The 24004-nt window shown below is 46.0% G+C and overlaps 1 protein-coding gene across 1 annotated transcript in view; it reads right to left on the reverse strand.

Moving 5' to 3' along the window:
* Positions 1 to 24004, reverse strand: part of LOC124046193 (phosphatidylinositol 3,4,5-trisphosphate-dependent Rac exchanger 1 protein-like) — a 147673-nt gene that overhangs the window by 98571 nt on the left and 25098 nt on the right. The window contains exons 2-5 of the mRNA XM_046366302.1: positions 19035 to 19100; positions 18664 to 18786; positions 4776 to 4880; positions 1877 to 1978 (exon numbers count right to left, since the gene is read on the reverse strand). Of these exons, the coding sequence (XP_046222258.1) occupies positions 1877 to 1978; positions 4776 to 4880; positions 18664 to 18786; positions 19035 to 19100 (396 nt within the window). The remainder of the gene's footprint in view (positions 1 to 1876; positions 1979 to 4775; positions 4881 to 18663; positions 18787 to 19034; positions 19101 to 24004) is intronic.

Consider the following 24004-nt stretch of genomic DNA (forward strand, 5'->3'; position numbering starts at 1 on the left):
ACCAACGCAGCCGTCGGTTATGTTGGAGTTCAACAATCTTCTGAATAGCAGCCACATGCTTTTTAGTTGTTCTGCTGATGTCTGACAATGGCTTGGCGTTTATAGTGTTCCAGGTGTTTCCAATTTGTACCAGATAAGATTCAGCTTGGGATAAACCGAATCTTGACAAAATGTTACAAATACATACAGTACCAGTTAAAAGTTTAGACACACATACTAAAAACGACACTCCATCATTACCTTAAAGACATGAAGGTTAGTCAATCTGGAAAAAGTCAAGAACTTTGAAAGTTTCTTCAAGTGCAGTCGCAAAAACTGGACACCAATAAGGACACCAATAAGAAGAAGAGACTTCGTTGGGCCAAGAAACATGAGCAATGGACAGGACATTAGACCGGTGGAAATCTGTCCTTTGGTCTGATGAGTCCAAATTTGAGATTTTTAGTTCCAACCGCTGTGTCTTTGTGAGACGCAGAGTAGGTGAAGATGATCTCTGCATGTGTGGTTCCCATTGTGAAGCATGGAGGAGGTGGTGTGGTGGTGCTTTGCTGGTGACACTGTCAGTGATTTATTTAGAATTGAAGGCATATTTAACCAGCATGGATACCACAGCATTCTGCAGCGATACATCAACCCATCTGGTTTGCGCTTAGTGGACTATCATTTGTTTTTCCAACAGCACAATGGCCCAACACACCTCCAGGCTGTGTAAGGGCTTTTTGACCAATAAAGAGTGATGGGTGCTGCATAAGATGACCTGGCCACCACAATCACTCGACCTCAACCCAATTGAGATGGTGTGGGATGATTTGAACTGCAGAGTGAAGGAAAAGCAGCCAACAAGTGCTCCGTATTTTATGTGAACTCCAGCTGGAAAGGCATTCCAGGTGAAGCTGGTGGAGAGAATGCCAAGAGTGTGCAAAACTGTCAATCAAGGCAAATGGTGGCTAATTTGAAATATAAAATATATTTCTTTAACACTTTCGGTTACTAGATGATTCCATATGTGTTATTTCATAGTTTTGTTGTCATCACTATTATTCTACAATGTAGAAATTTATACACCCTTGAATGAGTAGGTGTCCAAACTTTTGACTGGTACTGCATTTCAAATATTACATTAGATCCTATACCCAAATTAAACATTTATCATCATATGATCCTGCCCGTTCACACAAAACTCAATATATAATTCTTAAACAATTTATTAGTGTGTTAAGGCAGACAATATACCTAACAGTGCACTCTGGCTGCTTTATAAGTGGTCTGGATCACAAACAATGATTTTAACGCTATACGAAAGCTTTGGGAAATGAGGCACAGGGTCAAGCTTGCCAAAACCATCTTAAGGCGAAGTTCAGCATTAGAACCATAGGTTCTAACGATGAACCAAGATGATTTTAGGAAACCAGGCTCTGGTCTTTACGCACGGTTGCGCATCAGAGTTTCAAAAGGATGTGTCGTATCCTATAGGTCCGTGGACAGAGCTTTTTTATATAATACCTTATTATTGATGTAGCTTATAGGCTTCATCACAAATGACCAGATCCTAACATGGACAAAACTAAAAACTGTTCTCTATTGATCATGACCGCTGTATATGGTAATGATGTGCACATTTACCAGGACAAATGTAAAAACTGCAGTGGAACTGGCTTCCTTGTCATTTAATATTTACTTTAGACAGTAAAAACTATAAAAAAGAAACCGTTTGGGTTGTTTGATATCAGATTCAAATCAAGTAATCAAAGAATGACTTTTTTGTATATATATCTTGACATCTAATAGGAAGTATTAATTGGTCATAAAGTACACTGCCCCTCTGACTTGGAGGCAGGACTGAGTTACATTCTCCTTGGGGTCAGCAGGACCTTACCTTCAGTAAGAGGGGGTACTTGCAGATTCTCTGAATGGGTGATAGCAGGTGCCCCTCCAGGGGAATGTCTGTGCTCTTCTTCCCTCCCAACAGCATACAGTGCTGGAACACAGAAAGATTTGAACAAAAACAAATTTATTAATGTGGGACATCTACGGTCATGTAAAATGACACATTTCCTTTTTGTGATTCTTTACTATTCTTCTCAAACTAACTTGGTTGCTCCACTAAAATGATTATGTAAAATGGTTAAGGGCAAGAAGCAAAATCCAAAACACCATAGAAAGTCTCAGCCGCATTAATGACCTCCATGGGGGACAGGTGGCATACTGGAACAAAAGTCATGCTTCAAAGATTAAACAGAGAAATCAGTTTGGTGGTGAAACACTTCTGAGGAGAATTATTCAGCTGCATGAGAGAGAGAAAGGAGATAAAGCTGGAGGGTTTCCTCTTCTCTGTGCTCTAAGTCCCCAAGGGTAAGCAAGGGCAGCATTCACCAGACCAAAGTAGATACACCAGAATACTACAGTGGAGAAAACAGAAAGCACATCATTGGTCGGTATAGGGCACGCATTTCCTTTTAATCACAATCCACTGCATCCGCCTATGTCGCACTTTCGCATCTGCGGTGAACCATGACAGAGCTACAGCAGTGTTTGTCAGACCATGAGACATCTCGGTCTTCTCACAAAATCGTCTGTAGCATCCAAACAATTTGGCCTACAAATTACTATTATGACCCATCTATGAGACTCTCACAAACACGATGGTGTTGTCCATTTTGCTCAACGACCTCCATTAACTGTCAGGAGACTCGTCTGAGGTCGGTATAGCCGATCTGCCAACTTCTGTCTGGGAAACACAGTAATATGACCCATCTGTGCAAAGGTGGGACTCTAGAATGTCAACAGGCCTCACAAGACACATCTGAAGAAACCCCGGTACCAGTTGAAAAGAGAATGGGTTGTGACCCGATTCAGGAAACTAGGCGTATGTCTCAAGTCACGACTTCACAGGAGAGCCCTTTGAATGTAAAAAAAATAGTTCTATCAAAATGTGCTTTTTGGTGGAAATGCCTTCTTGAACATGTGAACTTTCATGTGCCTTAATATCAAACTTGTATGCCATCTGTAAATACAAAGAAAATTGTTAACCTTCCCACTAGCCATGATTGGCTGAGATAATGAGTGGGCTGGACATGCCGAGAGATGAGTTTGGATTGGTCTGCCATATAGAAGGCTTTGGTCTATTTGAGCTCTTCTTTAGTGGTGTGGGGGCTGTGCTTTGGCAAAGTGGGTGGGGTTATATCCTTCCTGTTTGGCCCTGTCCGGGGGTGTCCTCGGATGGGGCCACAGTGTCTCCTGACCCCTCCTGTCTCAGCCTCCAGTATTTATGCTGCAGTAGTTTATGTGTCGGGGGGCTAGGGTCAGTTTGTTTATCTGGAGTACTTCTCCTGTCCTATTCGGTGTCCTGTGTAAATCTAAGTGTGCGTTCTCTAATTCTCTCCTTCTCTCTTTCTTTCTCTCTCTCGGAGGACCTGAGCCCTAGAACCATGCCCCAGGACTACCTGACATGATGACTCCTTGCTGTCCCCAGTCCACCTGGCCATGCTGCTGCTCCAGTTTCAACTGGCCTGGGCCCTAGGACCATGTCCCAGGACTACCTGACATGAGGACTCCTTGCTGTCCCCAGTCCACCTGGCCATGCTCCTGCTCCAGTTTCAACTGTTCTGCCTTACTATTATTCAACCATGCTGGTCATTTATGAACATTTGAACATCTTGGCCACGTTCTGTTATAATCTCCACCTGGCACAGCCAGAAGAGGACTGGCCACCCCACATATGCTCTCTCTAATTCTCTCTTTCTTTCTCTCTCTCGGAGGACCTGAGCCCTAGGACCGTGCCCCAGGACTACCTGACATGATGGCTCCTTGCTGTCCCCAGTCCATCTGACTGTGCTGCTGCTCCAGTTTCAACTGTTCTGCCTTATTATTATTTGACCATGCTGGTCATTTATGAACATTTGAACATCTTGGTCATGTTCTGTTATAATCTCTACCCGGCACAGCCAGAAGAGGACTGGCCACCCCACATAGCCCGGTTCCTCTCTAGGTTTCTTCCTAGGTTTTGGCCTTTCTAGGGAGTTTTTCCTAGCCACCGTGCTTTTACACCTGCATTGTTTGCTGTTTGGGGTTTTAGGCTGGGTTTCTGTACAGCACTTTGAGATATCAGCTGATGTACGAAGGGCTATATAAATAAATTTGATTTGATTTGATTTGATTCAGTCTGTTTTGGTAATGCTGTCGAACGCGGCATTAAAAAAAATGTATTGTGTCGTGGAGCTGCATAAGTGTTCACCACTTTCTGAAGGATCACGTTTTGAAATCAATGGAATTAGAGTATGATAGTTAAAGAGATGGAGAAAACACCTGTCTCCAGATGACATCTTCAAACTAAGGGCAACCGTGGTATGGCATTCCTGACAGGGAGATGCGTCCATCATGCATGATGATGTATACAGGTAAGATAGTCTAGCGTACGCTAGCTAACATTAGCTAGTCAGACAAAAATGTGACTTGAGTAGAAGTACCCCATGTAATTTTACACTAGCAGCCTGGGAGAAAATGTACAGAACACAACTAGAGCAAGTTCAGGTCAGTCAATAACCAGACGGAGGAAGCACATCGGGGTCAACAAGGCTCAGAATTCCATCCAGCTGCGCCAATGCACTGCAGCTGGCACCGAGCATGACATCACCATTGGAAGCACAGTCAAAGGAAGTTCCTGTGTTCATTGTTCATAAGCGGAAGAAGAGTTGACATGATGAGAGAGAGATAGTGATAATAGACAGAGAAAGAGACAAAAAGGAGACAAATTGCGTGAGCGGTGGGATCCTCACCAGGAGGAAGGTCCTGATTTCGGGGATCTTGTTGAGCTCCATCAGCAGCCGCAGTGCCTTCTCGTTGTTACTGCAGTACTCCCCATACACAGAGAACCGCCCCTTCTGAAAGTTGGAGGAGGAAACAACAAGTCATTCAGTGCCCGATCTGATGTAGCTAGTGGATATACTGTACGGTCAAATAGGTTTGGCCACTGAAGGCTTTCCCCGTGAACACTTAGTAATACGATAGCTGTGATAAACATGGATGCATTATTCATCTACCATTAGAAACAATGTAGAGGCATAGGCAATCACTCTCTCAGCATTCAATTTAGGCTACAGCCCCAAACTCCAGATAGACCCCTGTGTTGTACCCTAGCATTTAGGAGGTGAAACCAGATTCAGTGCTGGGCACTGCACTCTACGGTTGGTTCCCGAAATGCTGCTGCTGTCACCCGAAACAGAGCAGGAAATTCAATCCTAGCCCGAGTGTGCAAGGTTAGCATAACTTCGCAACCAACAAAAATTACGCTCACTCTCTCAAAAGCCGGATGTGTGCTTTTAAAAATATTTGTTTTCATTCGCCATTAGAATATTGAGCATGAGGTAAGAATGCTGCACATCAGGCATCCAATGTTAAAAACTTGATGTAATTGTGAAAATTCTAATGGGACAAAGTATTGTAAAAGGTAACCATCTTGACAAGGTGCTCCATTGGTCTCAGTATCTCCCTCTGTTTCCCTGTCGCTCTCTCTCACCCCCGCACTCTTTTCTAAATTCCAACTCTCACAGCTTTTTGGATACATTGACTTGATATACTAACTCAAGAAGCTAGGCTGCTATAGTCTAATCTAGCCTTCCATCCTCCAAATCTCATGACGGTGTCAGGTCCACACAGCAGGGGGAATTTTGTTTGGACCAGGGCTCTGCTGCCCAACACACACACACACACACACACACACACACACACACACACACACACACACACACACACACACACACACACACACACACACACACACACACACACACACACACACACACACACACACACACACACACACACACACACACACAGGTGACTGGAAACATGACCGAATACAAACAGTGTAGCTATTCCCTCCGCAAGGCAATCAAACAAGCTAAGCGTCAATATAGAGACAAAGTAGAGTCGCAATTCAAAGGCTCAGACATGAAAGGTATGTGGCAGGGTCTAAATTCAATCACGGACTACAAAATTAAAACCAGCCCCGTCGCGGACCACGATGTCTTGCTCCCAGACAAACTAAACAACTTCTTTGCTCGCTTTGAGGACAATACAGTGCCACTAACACGACCCTCTACCAAAACCTGTGGGCTTTCCTTCACTGCAGCCAACGTGAGTAAAACACTTAAACTTGTTATCCCTCGCAAGATTGACAGCCCAGGCGGCATCCCCAGCCGCGTCCTCAATGCATGTGCAAAGATATCAGTTTGTCTCTGTGAATGGTTTGTCCTCTGACAAATCAACTGTACATTTCGGTGTTCCTCAAGGTTCTGGTTTTAGGACCACTATTGTTTTCACTATATATTTTACCTCTTGGGGATGTTATTCGAAAACATAATGTAAACTTTCACTGCTATGCGGATGACACACAGCTGTACATTTCAATGAAACATGGTGAAGCACCAAAATTGCCCTCGCTAGAAGCATGTGTTTCAGACATAAGGAAGTGGATGGCTGCAAACTTTCTACTATTAAACTCGGACAAAACAGAGATGCTTGTTCTAGGTCCCAAGAAACAAAGAGATCTTCTGTTGAATCTGACAATTAATCTTAATGGTTGTACAGTCGTCTCAAATAAAACTGTGAAGGACCTCGGCGTTACTCTGGACCCTGATCTCTCTTTTGAAGAACATATCAAGACCATTTCGAGGACAGCTTTTTTCCATCTACGTAACATTGCAAAAATCAGAAACTTTCTGTCCAAAAATGATGCAGAAAAATTAATCCATGCTTTTGTCACTTCTAGGTTAGACTACTGCAATGCTCTATTTTCCGGCTACCCGGATAAAGCACTAAATAAACTTCAGTTAGTGCTAAATACGGCTGCTAGAATCCTGACTAGAACCAAAAAATTTGATCATATTACTCCAGTGCTAGCCTCTCTACACTGGCTTCCTGTCAAAGCAAGGGCTGATTTCAAGGTTTTACTGCTAACCTAAAAAGCATTACATGGGCTTGCTCCTACCTACCTCTCTGATTTGGTCCTGCCGTACATACCTACACGTACGCTACGGTCACAAGACGCAGGCCTCCTAATTGTCCCTAGAATTTCTAAGCAAACAGCTGGAGGCAGGGCTTTCTCCTATAGAGCTCCATTTTTATGGAACGGTCTGCCTACCCATGTCAGAGACGCAAACTCGGTCTCAACCTTTAAGTCTTTACTGAAGACTCATCTCTTCAGTGGGTCATATGATTGAGTGTAGTCTGGCCCAGGAGTGGGAAGGTGAACGGAAAGGCTCTGGAGCAACGAACCGCCCTTGCTGTCTCTGCCTGGCCGGTTCCCCTTTTTCCACTGGGATTCTCTGCCTCTAACCCTGTTACGGGGCTGAGTCACTGGCTTGCTGGGGCTCTCTCGTGCCGTCCCTGGGGGGTGCGTCACCTGGGTGGGTTGATTCACTGTTGTGGTCGGCCTGTCTGGGTTTCCCCCCTTGGGTTGTACCGTGTCGGAGATCTTTGTGGGCTATACTCGGCCTTGTCTCAGGATGGTAAGTTGGTGGTTGAAGATTTCCCTCTAGTGGTGTGGGGGCTGTGCTTTGGCAAAGTGGGTGGGGTTATATCCTTCCTGTTTGGCCCTGTCCGGGGTGTCCTCGGATGGGGCCACAGTGTCTCCTGACCCCTCCTGTCTCAGCCTCCAGTATTTATGCTGCAGTAGTTTGTGTCGGGGGCTAGGGTCAGTTTGTTTATCTGGAGTACTTCTCCTGTCCTATTCGGTGTCCTGTGTAAATCTAAGTGTGCGTTCTCTAATTCTCTCCTTCTCTCTTTCTTTCTCTCTCTCGGAGGACCTGAGCCCTAGGACCATGCCCCAGGACTACCTGACATGATGACACCTTGCTGTCCCCAGTCCACCTGGCCATGCTGCTGCTCCAGTTTCAACTGGCCTGGGCCCTAGGACCATGTCCCAGGACTACCTGACATGAGGACTCCTTGCTGTCCCCAGTCCACCTGGCCATGCTCCTGCTATTATTCAACCATGCTGGTCATTTATGAACATTTGAACATCTTGGCCACGTTCTGTTATAATCTCCACCTGGCACAGCCAGAAGAGGACTGGCCACCCCACATATGCTCTCTCTAATTCTCTCTTTCTTTCTCTCTCTCGGAGGACCTGAGCCCTAGGACCGTGCCCCAGGACTACCTGACATTATGGCTCCTTGCTGTCCCCAGTCCACCTGACTGTGCTGCTGCTCCAGTTTCAACTGTTCTGCCTTATTATTATTTGACCATGCTGGTCATTTATGAACATTTGAACATCTTGGTCATGTTCTGTTATAATCTCTACCCGGCACAGCCAGAAGAGGACTGGCCACCCCACATAGCCCGGTTCCTCTCTAGGTTTCTTCCTAGGTTTTGGCCTTTCTAGGGAGTTTTTCCTAGCCACCGTGCTTTTACACCTGCATTGTTTGCTGTTTGGGGTTTTAGGCTGGGTTTCTGTACAGCACTTTGAGATATCAGCTGATGTACGAAGGGCTATATAAATAAATTTGATTTGATTTGATTTTGATGTGCAGACCACCTGGCTGGTGTGTTTACGGACATATTCAATCAATCCTTATCCCGGTCTGCTGTTCCCACCTGCTTCAAGAGGACCACCATTGTTACTGTTCCCAAGAAAGCGAAGGTAACTGAGCTAAATGACAATTGCCCCGTAGCACTCACTTCCATCATCATGAAGTGCTTTGTGAGACTTGTCAAGGACCATATCACCTCCAACCTACCTGACACCCTAGACCCACTCCAATTTGCTAACCGCCCCAATAGGTCCACAGACGACGCTATCACACTGCCCTAACCCATCTGGACAAGAGGAACACCTATGTAAGAATGCTGTTCATCGACTACAGCTCAGCATTTAACACCGTAGTCCCCTCCAACGTCGTAATTAAGCTAGAGGCCCTGGGTCTCGACCCCGCCCTGTGCAACTGGGTCCTGAACTTCCTGACGGACTGCCCCCAGGAGGTGAGGGAAGGAAACAACATTTCCACCCAGCTGATCCTCGACACTGGGGCCCCACAAGGGTGCGTTCTCAGCCCTCTCCTGTACTCCCTGTTCACCCATGACTGCGTGGCCATGTACGCCTCCAACTCAATCATCAAGTTTGCAGACGACACTAGATTGGTAGGCTTGATTACCAACAACAACGATACGGCCTACAGGGAGGGGGTGAGGGCCCTCGGAGTGTGGTGTCAGGAAATAATCTCACACGTCAACAAAACAAAAAGGAGATGATCGTGGACTTCAGGAAACAACAGAGGGAGCACCCACCTATCCACATCGACGGGAGAGCAGTGGAGAAGGTGGAAAGTTTTAAGTTCCTCGGCGTACACATCAATGAAATGGTCCACCCACACAGACAGCGTGGTGACGAAGGCGGCAACAGCACCTCTTCAACCTCAGGAGGATGTAGAAATTCGTCTTGTCACCAAAAACACACAAACTTCTACAGATACACAATCGAGAACATCCTGTCGGAGACTGAAAATCAGCTTCTATCTCAAGGCCATCAGACTGTTAAACAGCCATAACTAAACATTGAGTGGCTGCTGTCAACATACTGACTCATTTCTAGCCACTTTAATAATAAAAAAGTATGTAATAAACGTATCACTAGCCACTTTAAACAATGCCACTTTATATAATGTTTACATACCCTACATTACTCATCTCATATGTATATTTACATTTACATTTAAGTCATTTAGCAGACGCTCTTATCCAGAGCGACTTACAAATTGGTGCATTCACCTTATGACATCCAGTGGAACAGCCACTTTACAATAGTGCATCTACATATTTTAAGGGGGGTGAGAAGGATTACTTTATCCTATCCTAGGTATTCCTTAAAGAGGTGGGGTTTCAGGTGTCTCCGGAAGGTGGTGATTGACTCCGCTGTCCTGGCGTCGTGAGGGAGTTTGTTCCACCATTGGGGAGCCAGAGCAGCGAACAGTTTTGACTGGGCTGAGCGGGAACTGTACTTCCTCAGTGGTAGGGAGGCGAGCAGGCCAGAGGTGGATGAACGCAGTGCCCTTATTTGGGTGTAGGGCCTGATCAGAGCCTGGAGGTACTGAGGTGCCGTTCCCCTCACAGCTCCGTAGGCAAGCACCATGGTCTTGTAGCGGATGCGAGCTTCAACTGGAAGCCAGTGGAGAGAGCGGAGGAGCGGGGTGACGTGAGAGAACTTGGGAAGGTTGAACACTAGACGGGCTGCGGCGTTCTGGATGAGTTGTAGGGGTTTAATGGCACAGGCAGGGAGCCCAGCCAACAGCGAGTTGCAGTAATCCAGACGGGAGATGACAAGTGCCTGGATTAGGACCTGCGCCGCTTCCTGTGTGAGGCAGGGTCGTACTCTGCGGATGTTGTAGAGCATGAACCTACAGGAACGGGCCACCGCCTTGATGTTAGTTGAGAACGACAGGGTGTTGTCCAGGATCACGCCAAGGTTCTTAGCACTCTGGGAGGAGGACACAATGGAGTTGTCAACCGTGATGGCGAGATCATGGAACGGGCAGTCCTTCCCCGGGAGGAAGAGCAGCTCCGTCTTGCCGAAGTTCAGCTTGAGGTGGTGATCCGTCATCCACACTGATATGTCTGCCAGACATGCAGAGATGCGATTCGCCACCTGGTCATCAGAAGGGGGAAAGGAGAAGATTAATTGTGTGTCGTCTGCATAGCAATGATAGGAGAGACCATGTGAGGTTATGACAGAGCCAAGTGACTTGGTGTATAGCGAGAATAGGAGAGGGCCTAGAACAGAGCCCTGGGGGACACCAGTGGTGAGAGCGCATGGTGAGGAGACAGATTCTCGCCACGCCACCTGGTAGGAGCGACCTGTCAGGTAGGACGCAATCCAAGCGTGGGCCACGCCGGAGATGCCCAACTCGGAGAGGGTGGAGAGGAGGATCTGATGGTTCACAGTATCGAAGGCAGCCGATAGGTCTAGAAGGATGAGAGCAGAGGAGAGAGAGTTAGCTTTAGCGGTGCGGAGCGCCTCCGTGATACAGAGAAGAGCAGTCTCAGTTGAATGACTAGTCTTGAAACCTGACTGATTTGGATCAAGAAGGTCATTCTGAGAGAGATAGCGGGAGAGCTGACCAAGGACGGCACGTTCAAGAGTTTTGGAGAGAAAAGAAAGAAGGGATACTGGTCTGTAGTTGTTGACATCGGAGGGATCGAGTGTAGGTTTTTTCAGAAGGGGTGCAACTCTCGCTCTCTTGAAGACGGAAGGGACGTAGCCAGCGGTCAGGGATAAGTTGATGAGCGAGGTGAGGTAAGGGAGAAGGTCTCCGGAAATGGTCTGGAGAAGAGAGGAGGGGATAGGGTCAAGCGGGCAGGTTGTTGGGCGGCCGGCCGTCACAAGACGCGAGATTTCATCTGGAGAGAGAGGGAGAAAGAGGTCAGAGCACAGGGTAGGGCACTGTGAGCAGAACCAGCGGTGTCGTTTGACTTAGCAAACGAGGATCGGATGTCGTCGACCTTCTTTTCAAAATGGTTGACGAAGTCATCTGCAGAGAGGGAGGAGGGGGGGGAGGGGGAGGAGGATTCAGGAGGGAGGAGAAGGTGGCAAAGAGCTTCTTAGGGTTAGAGGCAGATGCTTGGAATTTAGAGTGGTAGAAAGTTGCTTTAGCAGCAGAGACAGAGGAGGAAAATGTAGAGAGGAGGGAGTGAAAGGATGCCAGGTCCGCAGGGAGGCGAGTTTTCCTCCATTTCCGCTCGGCTGCCCGGAGCCCTGTTCTGTGAGCTCGCAATGAGTCGTCAAGCCACGGAGCGGGAGGGGAGGACCGAGCCGGCCTGGAAGATAGGGGACATAGAGAGTCAAAGGATGCAGAAAGGGAGGAGAGGAGGGTTGAGGAGGCAGAATCAGGAGATAGGTTGGAGAAGGTTTGAGCAGAGGGAAGAGATGATAGGATGGAAGAGGAGAGAGTAGCGGGGGAGAGAGAGCGAAGGTTGGGACGGCGCGATACCATCCGAGTAGGGGCAGTGTGGGAAGTGTTGGATGAGAGCGAGAGGGAAAAGGATACAAGGTAGTGGTCGGAGACTTGGAGGGGAGTTGCAATGAGGTTAGTGGAAAAACAGCATCTAGTAAAGATGAGGTCGAGCGTATTGCCTGCCTTGTGAGTAGGGGGAAGGTGAGAGGGTGAGGTCAAAAGAGGAGAGGAGTGGAAAGAAGGAGGCAGAGAGGAATGAGTCAAAGGTAGACGTGGGGAGGTTAAAGTCGCCCAGAACTGTGAGAGGTGAGCCGTCCTCAGGAAAGGAGCTTATCAAGGCATCAAGCTCATTGATGAACTCTCCGAGGGGACCTGGAGGGCGATAAATGATAAGGATGTTAAGCTTGAAAGGGCTGGTAACTGTGACAGCATGAAATTCAAAGGAGGCGATAGACAGATGGGTAAGGGGAGAAAGAGAGAATGACCACTTGGGAGAGATAAGGATCCCGATGCCACCACCCCGCTGATCAGAAGCTCTCGGGGTGTGCGAGAACACGTGGGCGGACGAAGAGAGAGCAGTAGGAGTAGCAGTGTTATCTGTGGTGATCCATGTTTCTGTCAGTGCCAAGAAGTCGAGGGACTGGAGGGAGGCATAGGCTGAGATGAACTCTGCCTTGTTGGCTGCAGATCGGCAGTTCCAGAGGCTACCGGAGACCTGGAACTCCACGTGGGTCGTGCGCGCTGGGACCACCAGATTAGGGTGGCAGCGGCCACGCGGTGTGGAGCGTTTGTATGGTCTGTGCAGAGAGGAGAGAACAGGGATAGACAGACACATAGTTGACAGGCTACAGAAGAGGCTACGCTAATGCAAGGAGATTGGAATGACAAGTGGACTACACGTCTCAAATGTTCAGAAAGTTAAGCTTACGTAGCAAGAATCTTATTGACTAAAATGATTAAAATGATACAGTACTGCTGAAGTAGGCTAGCTGGCAGTGGCTGCGTTGTTGATTTTATAGGCTAGCTGGCAGTGGCTGCATTGTTGACACTACACTAATCAAGTTGTTCCGTTGAGTGTAATAGTTTCTACAGTGCTGCTATTCGGGGGCTAGCTGGCAGTGTTGATTACGTTACGTTGCGTTAAAAGAACGACAACAATTATCTTTGATACACAGACGGCTATGTAGCTAGCTATGTAGCTAGCTACGATCAAACAAATCAAACCGTTGTGCTGTAATGAAATGAAATGAAAAATGTGATACTACCTGTGGAGCGAAGCGGAATGCGACCGGGTTGTTGAGTGCGGAAGTTCTATTCAGTAGACGTAGCAGTGTCTCCTACGTTAAGGACGACAAATAGCTGGCTAGCTAACCTCAGTAAATTAAGATAATCACTCTAAGACTACACGCTCTAAACTACACAATTATCTTGGATACGAAGACAGCAAAGACAACTATGTAGCTAGCTAACACTACACTAATCAAGTCGTTCAGTTGAGTGTAATAGTTTCTACAGTGCTGCTATTCGGTAGACGGTGGACGTATGCTAGCTGGCTAGCTGCTGGGCAGATAGCAGTGTAGACTACGTTAGGACGACGAAATACAAGTTGCAATAGAAGTGCTGACTGTTTCACTATGTTGTCCTCTTTCTTTTCCTTTTTCTTCTGTCCTTCTTTTGTCCTTATTTTGTCTTCCTTTCTTCTGTTAACTAGATATTTTTTGTTGTTATTCTTTGTAAGCTAGCTAGCTTCTTCCAGGAGAGTCCCTAGCAACTGCTTAGCAACAAGTAAACAATTCTGCTAGCAATTCAGCTAGCTAAGATAACTGTACAATTTTATGAAAAATAGTATATACTGAACTCTATACTATCTACTGCATCTTGCCTATGCCGTTCGGCCATCGCTCATTCATATATTGTTATTTACATTTTCTTATTCATTCCTTTACACTTGGGTGTATAAGGTAGTTGTTGTGAAATTGTTAGTTATTATTGCATGGTCGGAACAAGAAGCACAAGCATTTTCCTATACTCGCATTAACATCTGCTAACCACGTGTATGTAAAAAAATACATTTTGATTTGATGGGTAAGTTTTCCAACAATTGTTTACAGACAGATTATTTCAATTATAATTCACTGTATCACAATTCCAGGGAGTCAGAAGTTTACATACACTAAGTTGACTGTGCCTTTAAACAGTTTGGAAAATTCCAGAAAATTATGTCATGACTTTAGAAGCTTCAGATGGGCTAATTGACAACATTTGAGTCAATTGGAGGTATACCTGTGGATGTATATCAAGGCCTACCTTCAAACTCAGTGCCTCTTTGCCTATTTTTTTTCTCTCCATATCCCCGGATTCCTATCGCAAGCTCTGAACCTTCTCACCTTCCGACCTTCGCAGCTAACGTCCCCTGAATGCTAGCTGTCTAGAGCACAACGGACTGTTGGCTTACGAGGCACATCGAATACATTCCGAAGCCACTAGCTAGCAGTCAGCTATCCTTTGCTAGCGGTCATCAGCTACCTTTATCCCGGACAACTCTCGCCAGTCTGTACAGCGCGGCTCAAACCAGAGTTAGTCGGACTTATTCTTCTCCATATCTCCAGATTCCTACCACAAGCTCTGAATCTATTTTTTTATGACATTTTTATTATGATATATTTTTTTTTCACCTGGAATTATAGTAGCTAACGACCCCTGAATGCACAGCCGCTAATCTGCGGCCTGCTAGCTATCTAAAGCACATTGGACTGTTGGCTTAAGAGGCCCTTCGGACATATTTCTTCGGCGACCCTATACATATTTTGCCAATTGGCCAGGTTTACCACACGGAGCCCTGCTGATCCGTCCGCTCATGTAACTGCACGAGGGGGCCACAACAGACTTTCCTCCGTCGCGTCATCCCTCTAAGGCCTTTCTGTTAGCCTGCTAGCCCCATTCCGCTAGCTGCCTGAAGCCACGCACTGGACTTGTATGATCACCCGGCTACGCATGCCTTTCCCTAACTTCACCATGCCATGTCGATTGCTGTACTGGTTTGTAACTATAGTTTTATTTCACTGTAGAGCCTCTAGCACTGCTCAACACACCTCGGCTAACAATTTAGTTCCACCTCCCACACACGCAGTGACATCACCTGGTTTAAATGCTATTTCTTGAGACAATATCTCTTTCATTATCACTATATGTACAGGTTTACCCCCACTGTATTCACATCCTACTAAACCTTTGTCTGTACGTTATGCCTTGAATATATTCTACCGTGCCCAGAAATCTGCTCCTTTTACTCTCTGTTCTGAACATACTAGGCGTTCAGTTCTGTTAGCCTTTAGCCATACCCTTATCCTACTCCTCCTCTGTTCCTCTGGTGATGTAGAGGTTAATCCAGGCCCTGCAGTGTCTACCTCCACTCCCATCCCCCAGGCTCTCTCATTTGTTGACTTCTGCAACCGTAAAAGCCTTGGTTTCGTGCATGTTAACATTAGAAGCCTCCTCCCTAAGTTTGTTTTATTCACTGCCCTAGCACACTCCACCAATCCGGATGTCCTAGCTGTGTCTGAATCCTGGCTTAGGAAGACCACCAAAAACCTTGAAATTTCCATTCCTAACTATAACATTTTCAGACAAGATAGAACTGCCAAAGGGGGCGGTGTTGCAATTTACTGCAAAGATAACCTGAAAAGTTGTCTTACTATCCAGGTCTGTACCCAAACAATTTGAGCTTCTACTTCTAAAAATGTACCTTTCCAGAAACAAGTCTCTCACTGTTGCCGCTTGCTATAGACCACCCTCTGCCCCCAGCTATACCCTCGACACCATGTGATTTGATTGCCCCCCATCTACATTCTGAGCTTAACACCCCGGCCATCCTACAATCTAAGCTTGATGCCCTCAATCTCACACAATTTATCAATGAACCTGCTACATGTCAGGACCCGGTTACGAACCCGGGTCTCCGGAGTGAGAAACAGTCACTTAACCAACTGAGCCACGAATAGTCTGCAGAACCCAGAAGATGAGGCAGACACAGCAGTACTTGAGACGGTGTATTTAATGAAGTAAAAAGTGAAGTTCTTCAGGAAAACATGTAACTCCACAACCTCAAAAGGAATCCTACAAGAACAAAGGTAATCCTCCAAGACAAAAAAGGTAAATCCACAAGGTGGAAGGTAATTTGTAAGCTCTGGATAAGAGCGTCTGCTAAATGACTTAAATGTAAATGTAAAGCACAAAAAGCCTCAAAAGATACTCAAAAAACAAACAAACAAGAAACAGAATTCCACAAGAGAGTCCACCGGGATCAACAAGAGTTCACAGAGTACTAGGGCTGGGTGCTAACATACAAACACAGAGCAAAGAACAGAGGAAAACTAAGGGTTTAAATACAATCAGGGGAAACGAGGCACAGGTGCAAATAATAATGGGGATCAAGGGAAAACAAAAGGTCAAAAGGCACAATGGGGCATCTAATGACCAAAAACCGGAACAACCCTGGCCAAATCCTGACACTACAGACCTATATCTATCCTACATCTCAAAGGTATTCGAAAGCCAAGTTAACAAACAGATTACTGACCATTTTGAATCACATCGTACCTTCTCCGCTATGCAATCTGGTTTCCGAGCTGGTCATGGGTGCACCTCAGCCATGCTCAGGGTCCTTAATGATATCATAACCGCCATCGATAAGAGACATTACTGTGCAGCTGTACTCATCGACCTGGCCAAGGCTTTCGACTCTGTCAATCACCACATTCTTATTGGCAGACTCAATAGCCTTGGTTTCTCAAATGATTGCCTCGCCTTGTTCACCAACTACTTCTCCGATAGAGCTCAGTGTGTCAAATCGGAGGGCCTGTTGTCCGGACCTCTGGCAGTCTCTATGGGGGTGCCACAGGGTTCAATTGTCGGGCCGACTCTTTTCCCTGTATACAGCAATGATGTTGCTCCTGCTGCTGAGGATTCTCTAATCCACCTCTACGCAGACGACACCATTATGTATACGTCTGGCCCTTCTTTGGACAGTGTTAACTAACTTCCAGACGAGCTTCAATGCAATACAACTCTCCTTCTGTGGCCTCCAACTGCTCTTAAACTAAAAAAAAACTAAATGCATGCTATTCAACCGATCATTGCCTGCATCTGCCCGCCCATCCAGCATCACTACTCTGGATGGCTCTGACTTAGCATACATGCGTGGATAACTACAAATACCTAGGTGTCTGGCTAGACTGTAAACTCTCCTTCCAGACTCACATTAAGCATCTCCAATAAAAAATTTAATCTAGAATTGGCTTCCTATTTCGCAACAAAGCATCCTTCACTCATGCTGCTAAACATACCCTCGTAAAACTGACCATCCTACCGATCCTTGATTTTGGTGATGTCATCTATAAAATAGCCTCCAACACTCTACTCAGCAAACTGGATGTAGTCTTATCACAGTGCCATCCGTTTTGTAAACCAAAGCCCCATATGTGGAATACTTGGGATGCCTCTAACTTTCTCAGGTACTACTACACAGCCCAATTTACTATAACTTATTGAAAAACCTTATTATAGAATATTTTAGTTGGGTAAAAAAAAAATGACAGGTGAGTCTCTCAATCATTGAAATTCTGAAGTTGAAAGATGTTAATTGAGAAGTTTGTAAGTCGCTCTGGATAAGAGCGTCTGCTAAATGACTTAAATGTAAATGTAAATTAAGTTTAAGGCATTTCGAAATCCGTTCAATTGATACAACAAACAATGATAATACTGACCGATTTCTGTTTTGACTACAGGAGCTTTCCCTTTGAACAAACACCATTTACAGCATACTTTCCGTCAACTGAATGAATGTTCCTTTCAATGTCTCTTATTCTACAAAGTCCCCTCAGTGTGTCCGTGACTTGTCCCATTGATGACTGACACTCTCTCTTCCCCCAACAAAGGCACTTATTGGTTGTCCCCAAGGGCCAAATTAGTTCAAAAAGGGTGGGATAAGGAGGAGGGAGGAAGAGAAGGAAATAAATCTGCTGAAGGGGATGTAAGTAAGCATCTCACCGTAAGGTTGTATTCACCTGTTCGGCAAATTTGACATATACATTTTGATTTGATGCCAGTGACAGGGGCCTTGCATAGGGCTGGCAGGCAACAGATATTGCATCTGATTTAATTAGGCAAGTCAGATAAGAACAAATTCTTATTTTCAATGATGGCCTAGGAACAGTGGGTTAACTGCCTTGTTCAAGGGCAGAACAACAGATTTTTACCTTGTCAGCTCAGGGATTCGATCTTGCAACCTTTCAGTTACTAGTCCAATGATCTAACCACTAGGCTACCTGCCACCCCAGATATAGGGGTCTTTCTGGTTAACAGGATACAGGCTTTTTGAGGGGCTGGGGGAGTGAAATAGGTGGCGGGGGGGGGTGGATTGGGTATATTATGTGAAAGAGACAGTTGGAGGGCTTTTACATTCTCAGCCATCTTGAAGGTTAATCCTCAACAAGTAGAGCTGACTGTATGTGTGTGTGTGTGTTTGTGTGAGAGAGACTGTGTTTATGATCATGCCGGTCTCTGTGTGTGTGTGTGTGTGTGTGTGTGTGTGTGTGTGTGTGTGTGTGTGTGTGTGTGTGTGTGTGTGTGTGTGTGTGTGTGTGTGTGTGTGTGTGTGTGTGACTGTGTTTATGATAATGCCGGTCTCTGTGTGTGTATACACGTGTGTGTCACTCACAAACTGGAGGAAGACGTGTCCAAGGCCGTGCCCAGGCTGCGGCTCCGGCTGCAGGCTGGCCTCCACTGCAGACAGAACCTCTTTGTGAACGTCCAGGATGGACTCGATGTTGGAAAACAGGGTCTGTGGTAGCAGACACATACACTCCCAGTACTTCAGTCATTTCAACGCTTCACTTTGTATTCAGAATTGTGACACACATACTCACCCAAGGTCAGTATCTTATAAAGCATGTCAATGTTTACTATTATCAAAGCGTTACAGTGCCACAATACACTTTTCTCTGTGCAGAAGAGATTACAAGGTGATTATGGCCCAAACATCTACAGGATAATCCTAACGGTTTAAAAAAAGGCAAAGGTCATATTTACCTTGACATGCTCAGGTGACAGACACTGTTGCTCCTCTGCAGTTTGTCGGATTCTGTGCAAAAAGGCCTGCATGGGTAGTAGAGGAAATACAAAGATGCTGGTTCAAGTCCGGTCTTACTGTCATAGGTTTGTTTACAGCAATAGGCTGTAAGTTTACTTTAGTTTTTAAGGTTAAGGTTGGGGGTGAATATCCTGGTCTCACGCAGACGCACACAGTGCAAGAATGAAGACCCAAATGTGCTACACCCTTGTTTACCTTTGCCTCAGTACCTTACAGGTATCGGGGAATCTGTATGAATGTAACTACTGTATACTGTAGGTCTTTGCTACAGAAGCCATTCAAACCAACGTATGTGGGGAACCGTCTCCCTGGAGAAATGTTGAGCCGCCACTCAAATTCTGACAAGAGAGAAGAAAAAGAGATGTGGGAAAGCGTGCCTCCTCAGTCTCTCTCTCTCTCTTTCCCTGTCCAGTCTCCTCTCGGTTTGTCTGACTCGAAACTTCTACTCATAGCTTGACAACGTAGGAGCGGTGTCTGGATATTGTTTTTTTAGCAGCACTTACAATAACTGAGATTGTTAATGACAACTAATGAAACCTAAAGAGAAAGTCTGAAGATGGGGAAATAACACCAACGTGGAAAACAGATCTCTCAACTGCCTTTTACACCTTCCCATTCCTAGCCACAGTGACAGAGCAGGGTCGTTCCACCTCAAACTGAACAAGAAAAAGGATTGACACGCACCAGTAAAGACTTTTCTGAAATCGTTTGTTGTTAGAAACAGTTATTAGCATTCCTGACAACGAGTATTTAGTATCAGTTGTCAGGGTCTGACAAGTAGTATGGAGCTGTAGCTCGGCGTATTGCTTCCTCATCTTATGTCACCTATTCCCAGTAAACATTTTTTTCCCCTGTTCAGCGGAATTAGTCATTGAAGTTCATGTTCTATCCTACATCCTGATATTACCAGATTCTGACCACTAGATCAAACCAAATTTTATTTGTCACATACACATGGTTAGCAGATGTTAATGCGAGTGTAGCGAAATGCTTGTGCTTCTAGTTCCGACAATGCAGTAATTACATTTACATTTAAGTCATTTAGCAGACGCTCTTATCCAGAGCGACTTACAAATTGGTGCATTCACCTTATGACATCCAGTGGAACAGCCACTTTACAATAGTGCATCTAAATCTTTTAAGGGGGGGGGGTGAGAAGGATTACTTTATCCTATCCTAGGTATTCCTTAAAGAGGTGGGTTTTCAGGTGTCTCCGGAAGGTGGTGATTGACTCCGCTGTCCTGGCGTCGTGAGGGAGTTTGTTCCACCATTGGGGAGCCAGAGCAGCGAACAGTTTTGACTGGGCTGAGCGGGAACTGTACTTCCTCAGTGGTAGGGAGGCGAGCAGGCCAGAGGTGGATGAACGCAGTGCCCTTATTTGGGTGTAGGGCCTGATCAGAGCCTGGAGGTACTGAGGTGCCGTTCCCCTCACAGCTCCGTAGGCAAGCACCATGGTCTTGTAGCGGATGCGAGCTTCAACTGGAAGCCAGTGGAGAGAGCGGAGGAGCGGGGTGACGTGAGAGAACTAACAGTAATAACCAACAAGTAATCTAACTAACAATTCCAAAACTACTGTCTTATACACACAAGTGTAAGGGGATAAAGAATATGTACATAAAGATATATGAATGAGTGATGGTACAGAACGGCATAGGCAAGATACAGTAGATGGTATCGAGTACAGTATATACATATGAGATGAGTATGTAAACAAAGTGGCATAGTTAAAGTGGCTAGTGATACATGTATTACATAAGGATGCAGTCGATGATATAGAGTACAGTATATACGTATGCATATGAGATGAATAATGTAGGGTATGTAACATTATATAAGGTAGCATTGTTTAAAGTGGCTAGTGATATATTTTACATCATTTCCCATCAATTCCCATTATTGAAGTAACTGGAGTTGAGTTGGGTCAGTGTCAGTGTCAGTGTGTTGGCAGCAGCCACTCAATGTTAGTGATGGCCTTGAGATAGAAGTTGTTTTTCCAGTCTCTCGGTCCCAGCTTTGATGCACCTGTACTGACCTCGCCTTCTGGATGATAGCGGGGTGAACAGGCAGTGGTTCGGGTGGTTGTTGTCCTTGACGATCTTTATGGCCTTCCTGTAACATCGGGTGGTGTAGCTGTCCTGGAGGGCAGGTAGTTTGTCCCCGGTGATGCGTTGTGCAGACCTCACTACCCTCTGGAGAGCCTTACGGTTGTGGGCGGAGCAGTTGCCGTACCAGGCGGTGATACAGCCCGCCAGGATGCTCTCGATTGTGCATCTGTAGAAGTTTGTGAGTGATTTTGGTGACAAGCCGAATTTCTTCAGCCTCCTGAGGTTGAAGAGGCGCTGCGCCTTCTTCACGATGCTGTCTGTGTGAGTGGACCAATTCAGTTTGTCTGTGATGTGTATGCCGAGGAACTTAAATCTTGCTACCCTCTCCACTACTGTTCCATCGATGTGGATAGGGGGATGTTCCCTCTGCTGTTTCCTGAAGTCCACAATCATCTCCTTAGTTTTGTTGACGTTGAGTGTGAGGTTATTTTCCGGACACCACACTCAGAGGGCCCTCACCTCCTCCCTGTAGGCCTTCTCGTCGTTGTTGGTAATCCAGCCTACCACTGTTGTGTCGTCCGCAAACTTGATGATTGAGTTGGAGGCGTGCATGGCCACGCAGTCGTGGGTGAACAGGGAGTACAGGAGAGGGCTCAGAACGCACCCTTGTGGGGCCCCCGTGTTGAGGATCAGCGGGGTGGAGGTGTTGTTGCCTACCCTCACCACCTGGGGGCGGCTCGTCAGGAAGTCCAGTACCCAGTTGCACAGGGCGGGGTCGAGACCCAGGGTCTATTTGGACCTATTTGGGAAGTAAGCAAATTGGAGTGGGTCTAAGGTGTCAGGTAGGGTGGAGGTGATATGGTCCTTGACTAGTCTCTCAAAGCACTTCATGATGACGGAAGTGAGTGCTACGGGGCGGTAGTCGTTTAGCTCAGTTACCTTAGCTTTCTTGGGAACAGGAACAATGGTGGCTCTCTTGAAGCATGTGGGAACAGCAGACTGGTATAGGGATTGATTGAATATGTCCGTAAACACACTGGCCAGCTGGTCTGCGCATGCTCTGAGGGCGCGGCTGGGGATGCAGTCTGGGCCTGCAGCCTTGCGAGGGTTAACACGTTTAAATGTCTTACTCACCTCGGCTGCAGTGAAGGAGAGTCCGCATGTTTTCGTTGCAGGCCATGTCAGTGGCACTGTATTGTCCTCAAAGCGGGCAAAAAAGTTACTTAGTCTGCCTGGGAGCAAGACATCCTGGTCCGTGACTGGGCTGGTTTTCTTCTTGTAGTCCGTGATTGACTGTAGACCCTGCCACATGCCTCGTGTCTGAGCCGTTGAATTGAGATTCTACTTTGTCTCTGTACTGACGCTTAGCTTGTTTGATGGCCTTGCGGAGGGAATAGCTGCACTATTTGTATTCGGTCATGTTACCAGTCACCTTGCCCTGATTAAAAGCAGTGGTTCGTGCTTTCAGTTTTTGCTATTAGGAGATTACATTTTTTTAAAGATACCCCACCAGCTCAAAGTTAAAAGGGAGAGTTCACCCAAATGACAAAATTATATATTGGTTTCCTTACCCTGTAAGCAGGCTATTGACTAGGTTCGACAGCAGTCACTGTTTCAAATGCTAACTTTAACATTTGTGGCACAAATCCAATGCAAGTTAATGGTACCTATATTAGCATTTTCACACTTCATTTAAAAATCACCCTAAAGTATTTAAACATGTATTGTGTAACTCAATGGTGTTACATATAGATAATCTGGCTACGAAGCGTGAAAATGCTTCAAGCATTGCGCTGTTTATGACTTCAAGCCTATCAACTCCCGAGATTAGGCTGGTGTAACCGATGTGAAATGGCTAGCTAGTTAGCGGGGTGCGCGCCAATAGCGTTTCAAACGTCACTCGCTCAGACTTGGAGTAGTTCTTCCCCTTGCTCTGTAAGGGACGCGGCTTTTGTGGAGCGATGGGAAACACTGCTTCGAGGGTGGCTGTTGTCAATGTGTTCCTGGTTCGGAAGCTATACTGTTATACTGGCAACACTAAAGTACCTATAAGAACATTCAATAGTCAGAGGTATATGAAATACAAATTGTAGAGAGAGAAATGGTGCTATAATTCCTATAATAACTACAACCTAAAACTTCTTACCGGGGAATATTGAAAACTCAACGTTAAAAAGGAACCACCAGCTTTCATTTGTTCTCATGTTCTGAGGAAGGAACTTAAACGTTAGCTTTCTTACATGGCACATATTGCACTTCTCCAAATCAGTGACTTTCAACATGGCACTGTCACAGGATGCCACTTTTCCAACAAGTCAGTTCATCAAGTTTCTGCCCTGCTGGAGCTGCCCCGGTCAACTGTAAGTGCTGTTACTGTGAAGTGGAAATATCTAGGAGCAGCAACGGCTCAGCTGCGAAGTGGTAGGCCACACAAGCTCACCGAACAACAGAGTGCTGAAACACGTAAAAATTCTGTCCTTGGTTGCAACACTCACTACCGAGTTCCGAACTGCCTCTGGAAACAACATCTGCACAAGAACTGTTCGACGGGAGCTTCATGAAATGGATTTCCAACAGCCGCACACAAGCCTAAGATCACTACGCACAACGGGTTCCCTTGAGTGATGAATCACACTTCACCATCTGGCAGTCCGATGGACAAATCTGCATTTGGTGGATGCCAGGAGAAAAAGAAACGCACACCTATTAAGACGAGGTGCTGGCTAGCGGAGTAGAAACTTGAAAATAAAAGAGAGCCGCACACTCTTGGAGCTCAGATGCAAAAATGTAATACCAACGTTTCGACAGCCAAGCTGTCTTCATCAGGGTATCACAAACACTGCAGGTCAGATAACCAAAAATGA

Source organism: Oncorhynchus gorbuscha, linkage group LG10 (assembly GCF_021184085.1).
Source record: "Oncorhynchus gorbuscha isolate QuinsamMale2020 ecotype Even-year linkage group LG10, OgorEven_v1.0, whole genome shotgun sequence".
NCBI classification, from domain to species: Eukaryota; Metazoa; Chordata; class Actinopteri; order Salmoniformes; family Salmonidae; genus Oncorhynchus; species Oncorhynchus gorbuscha.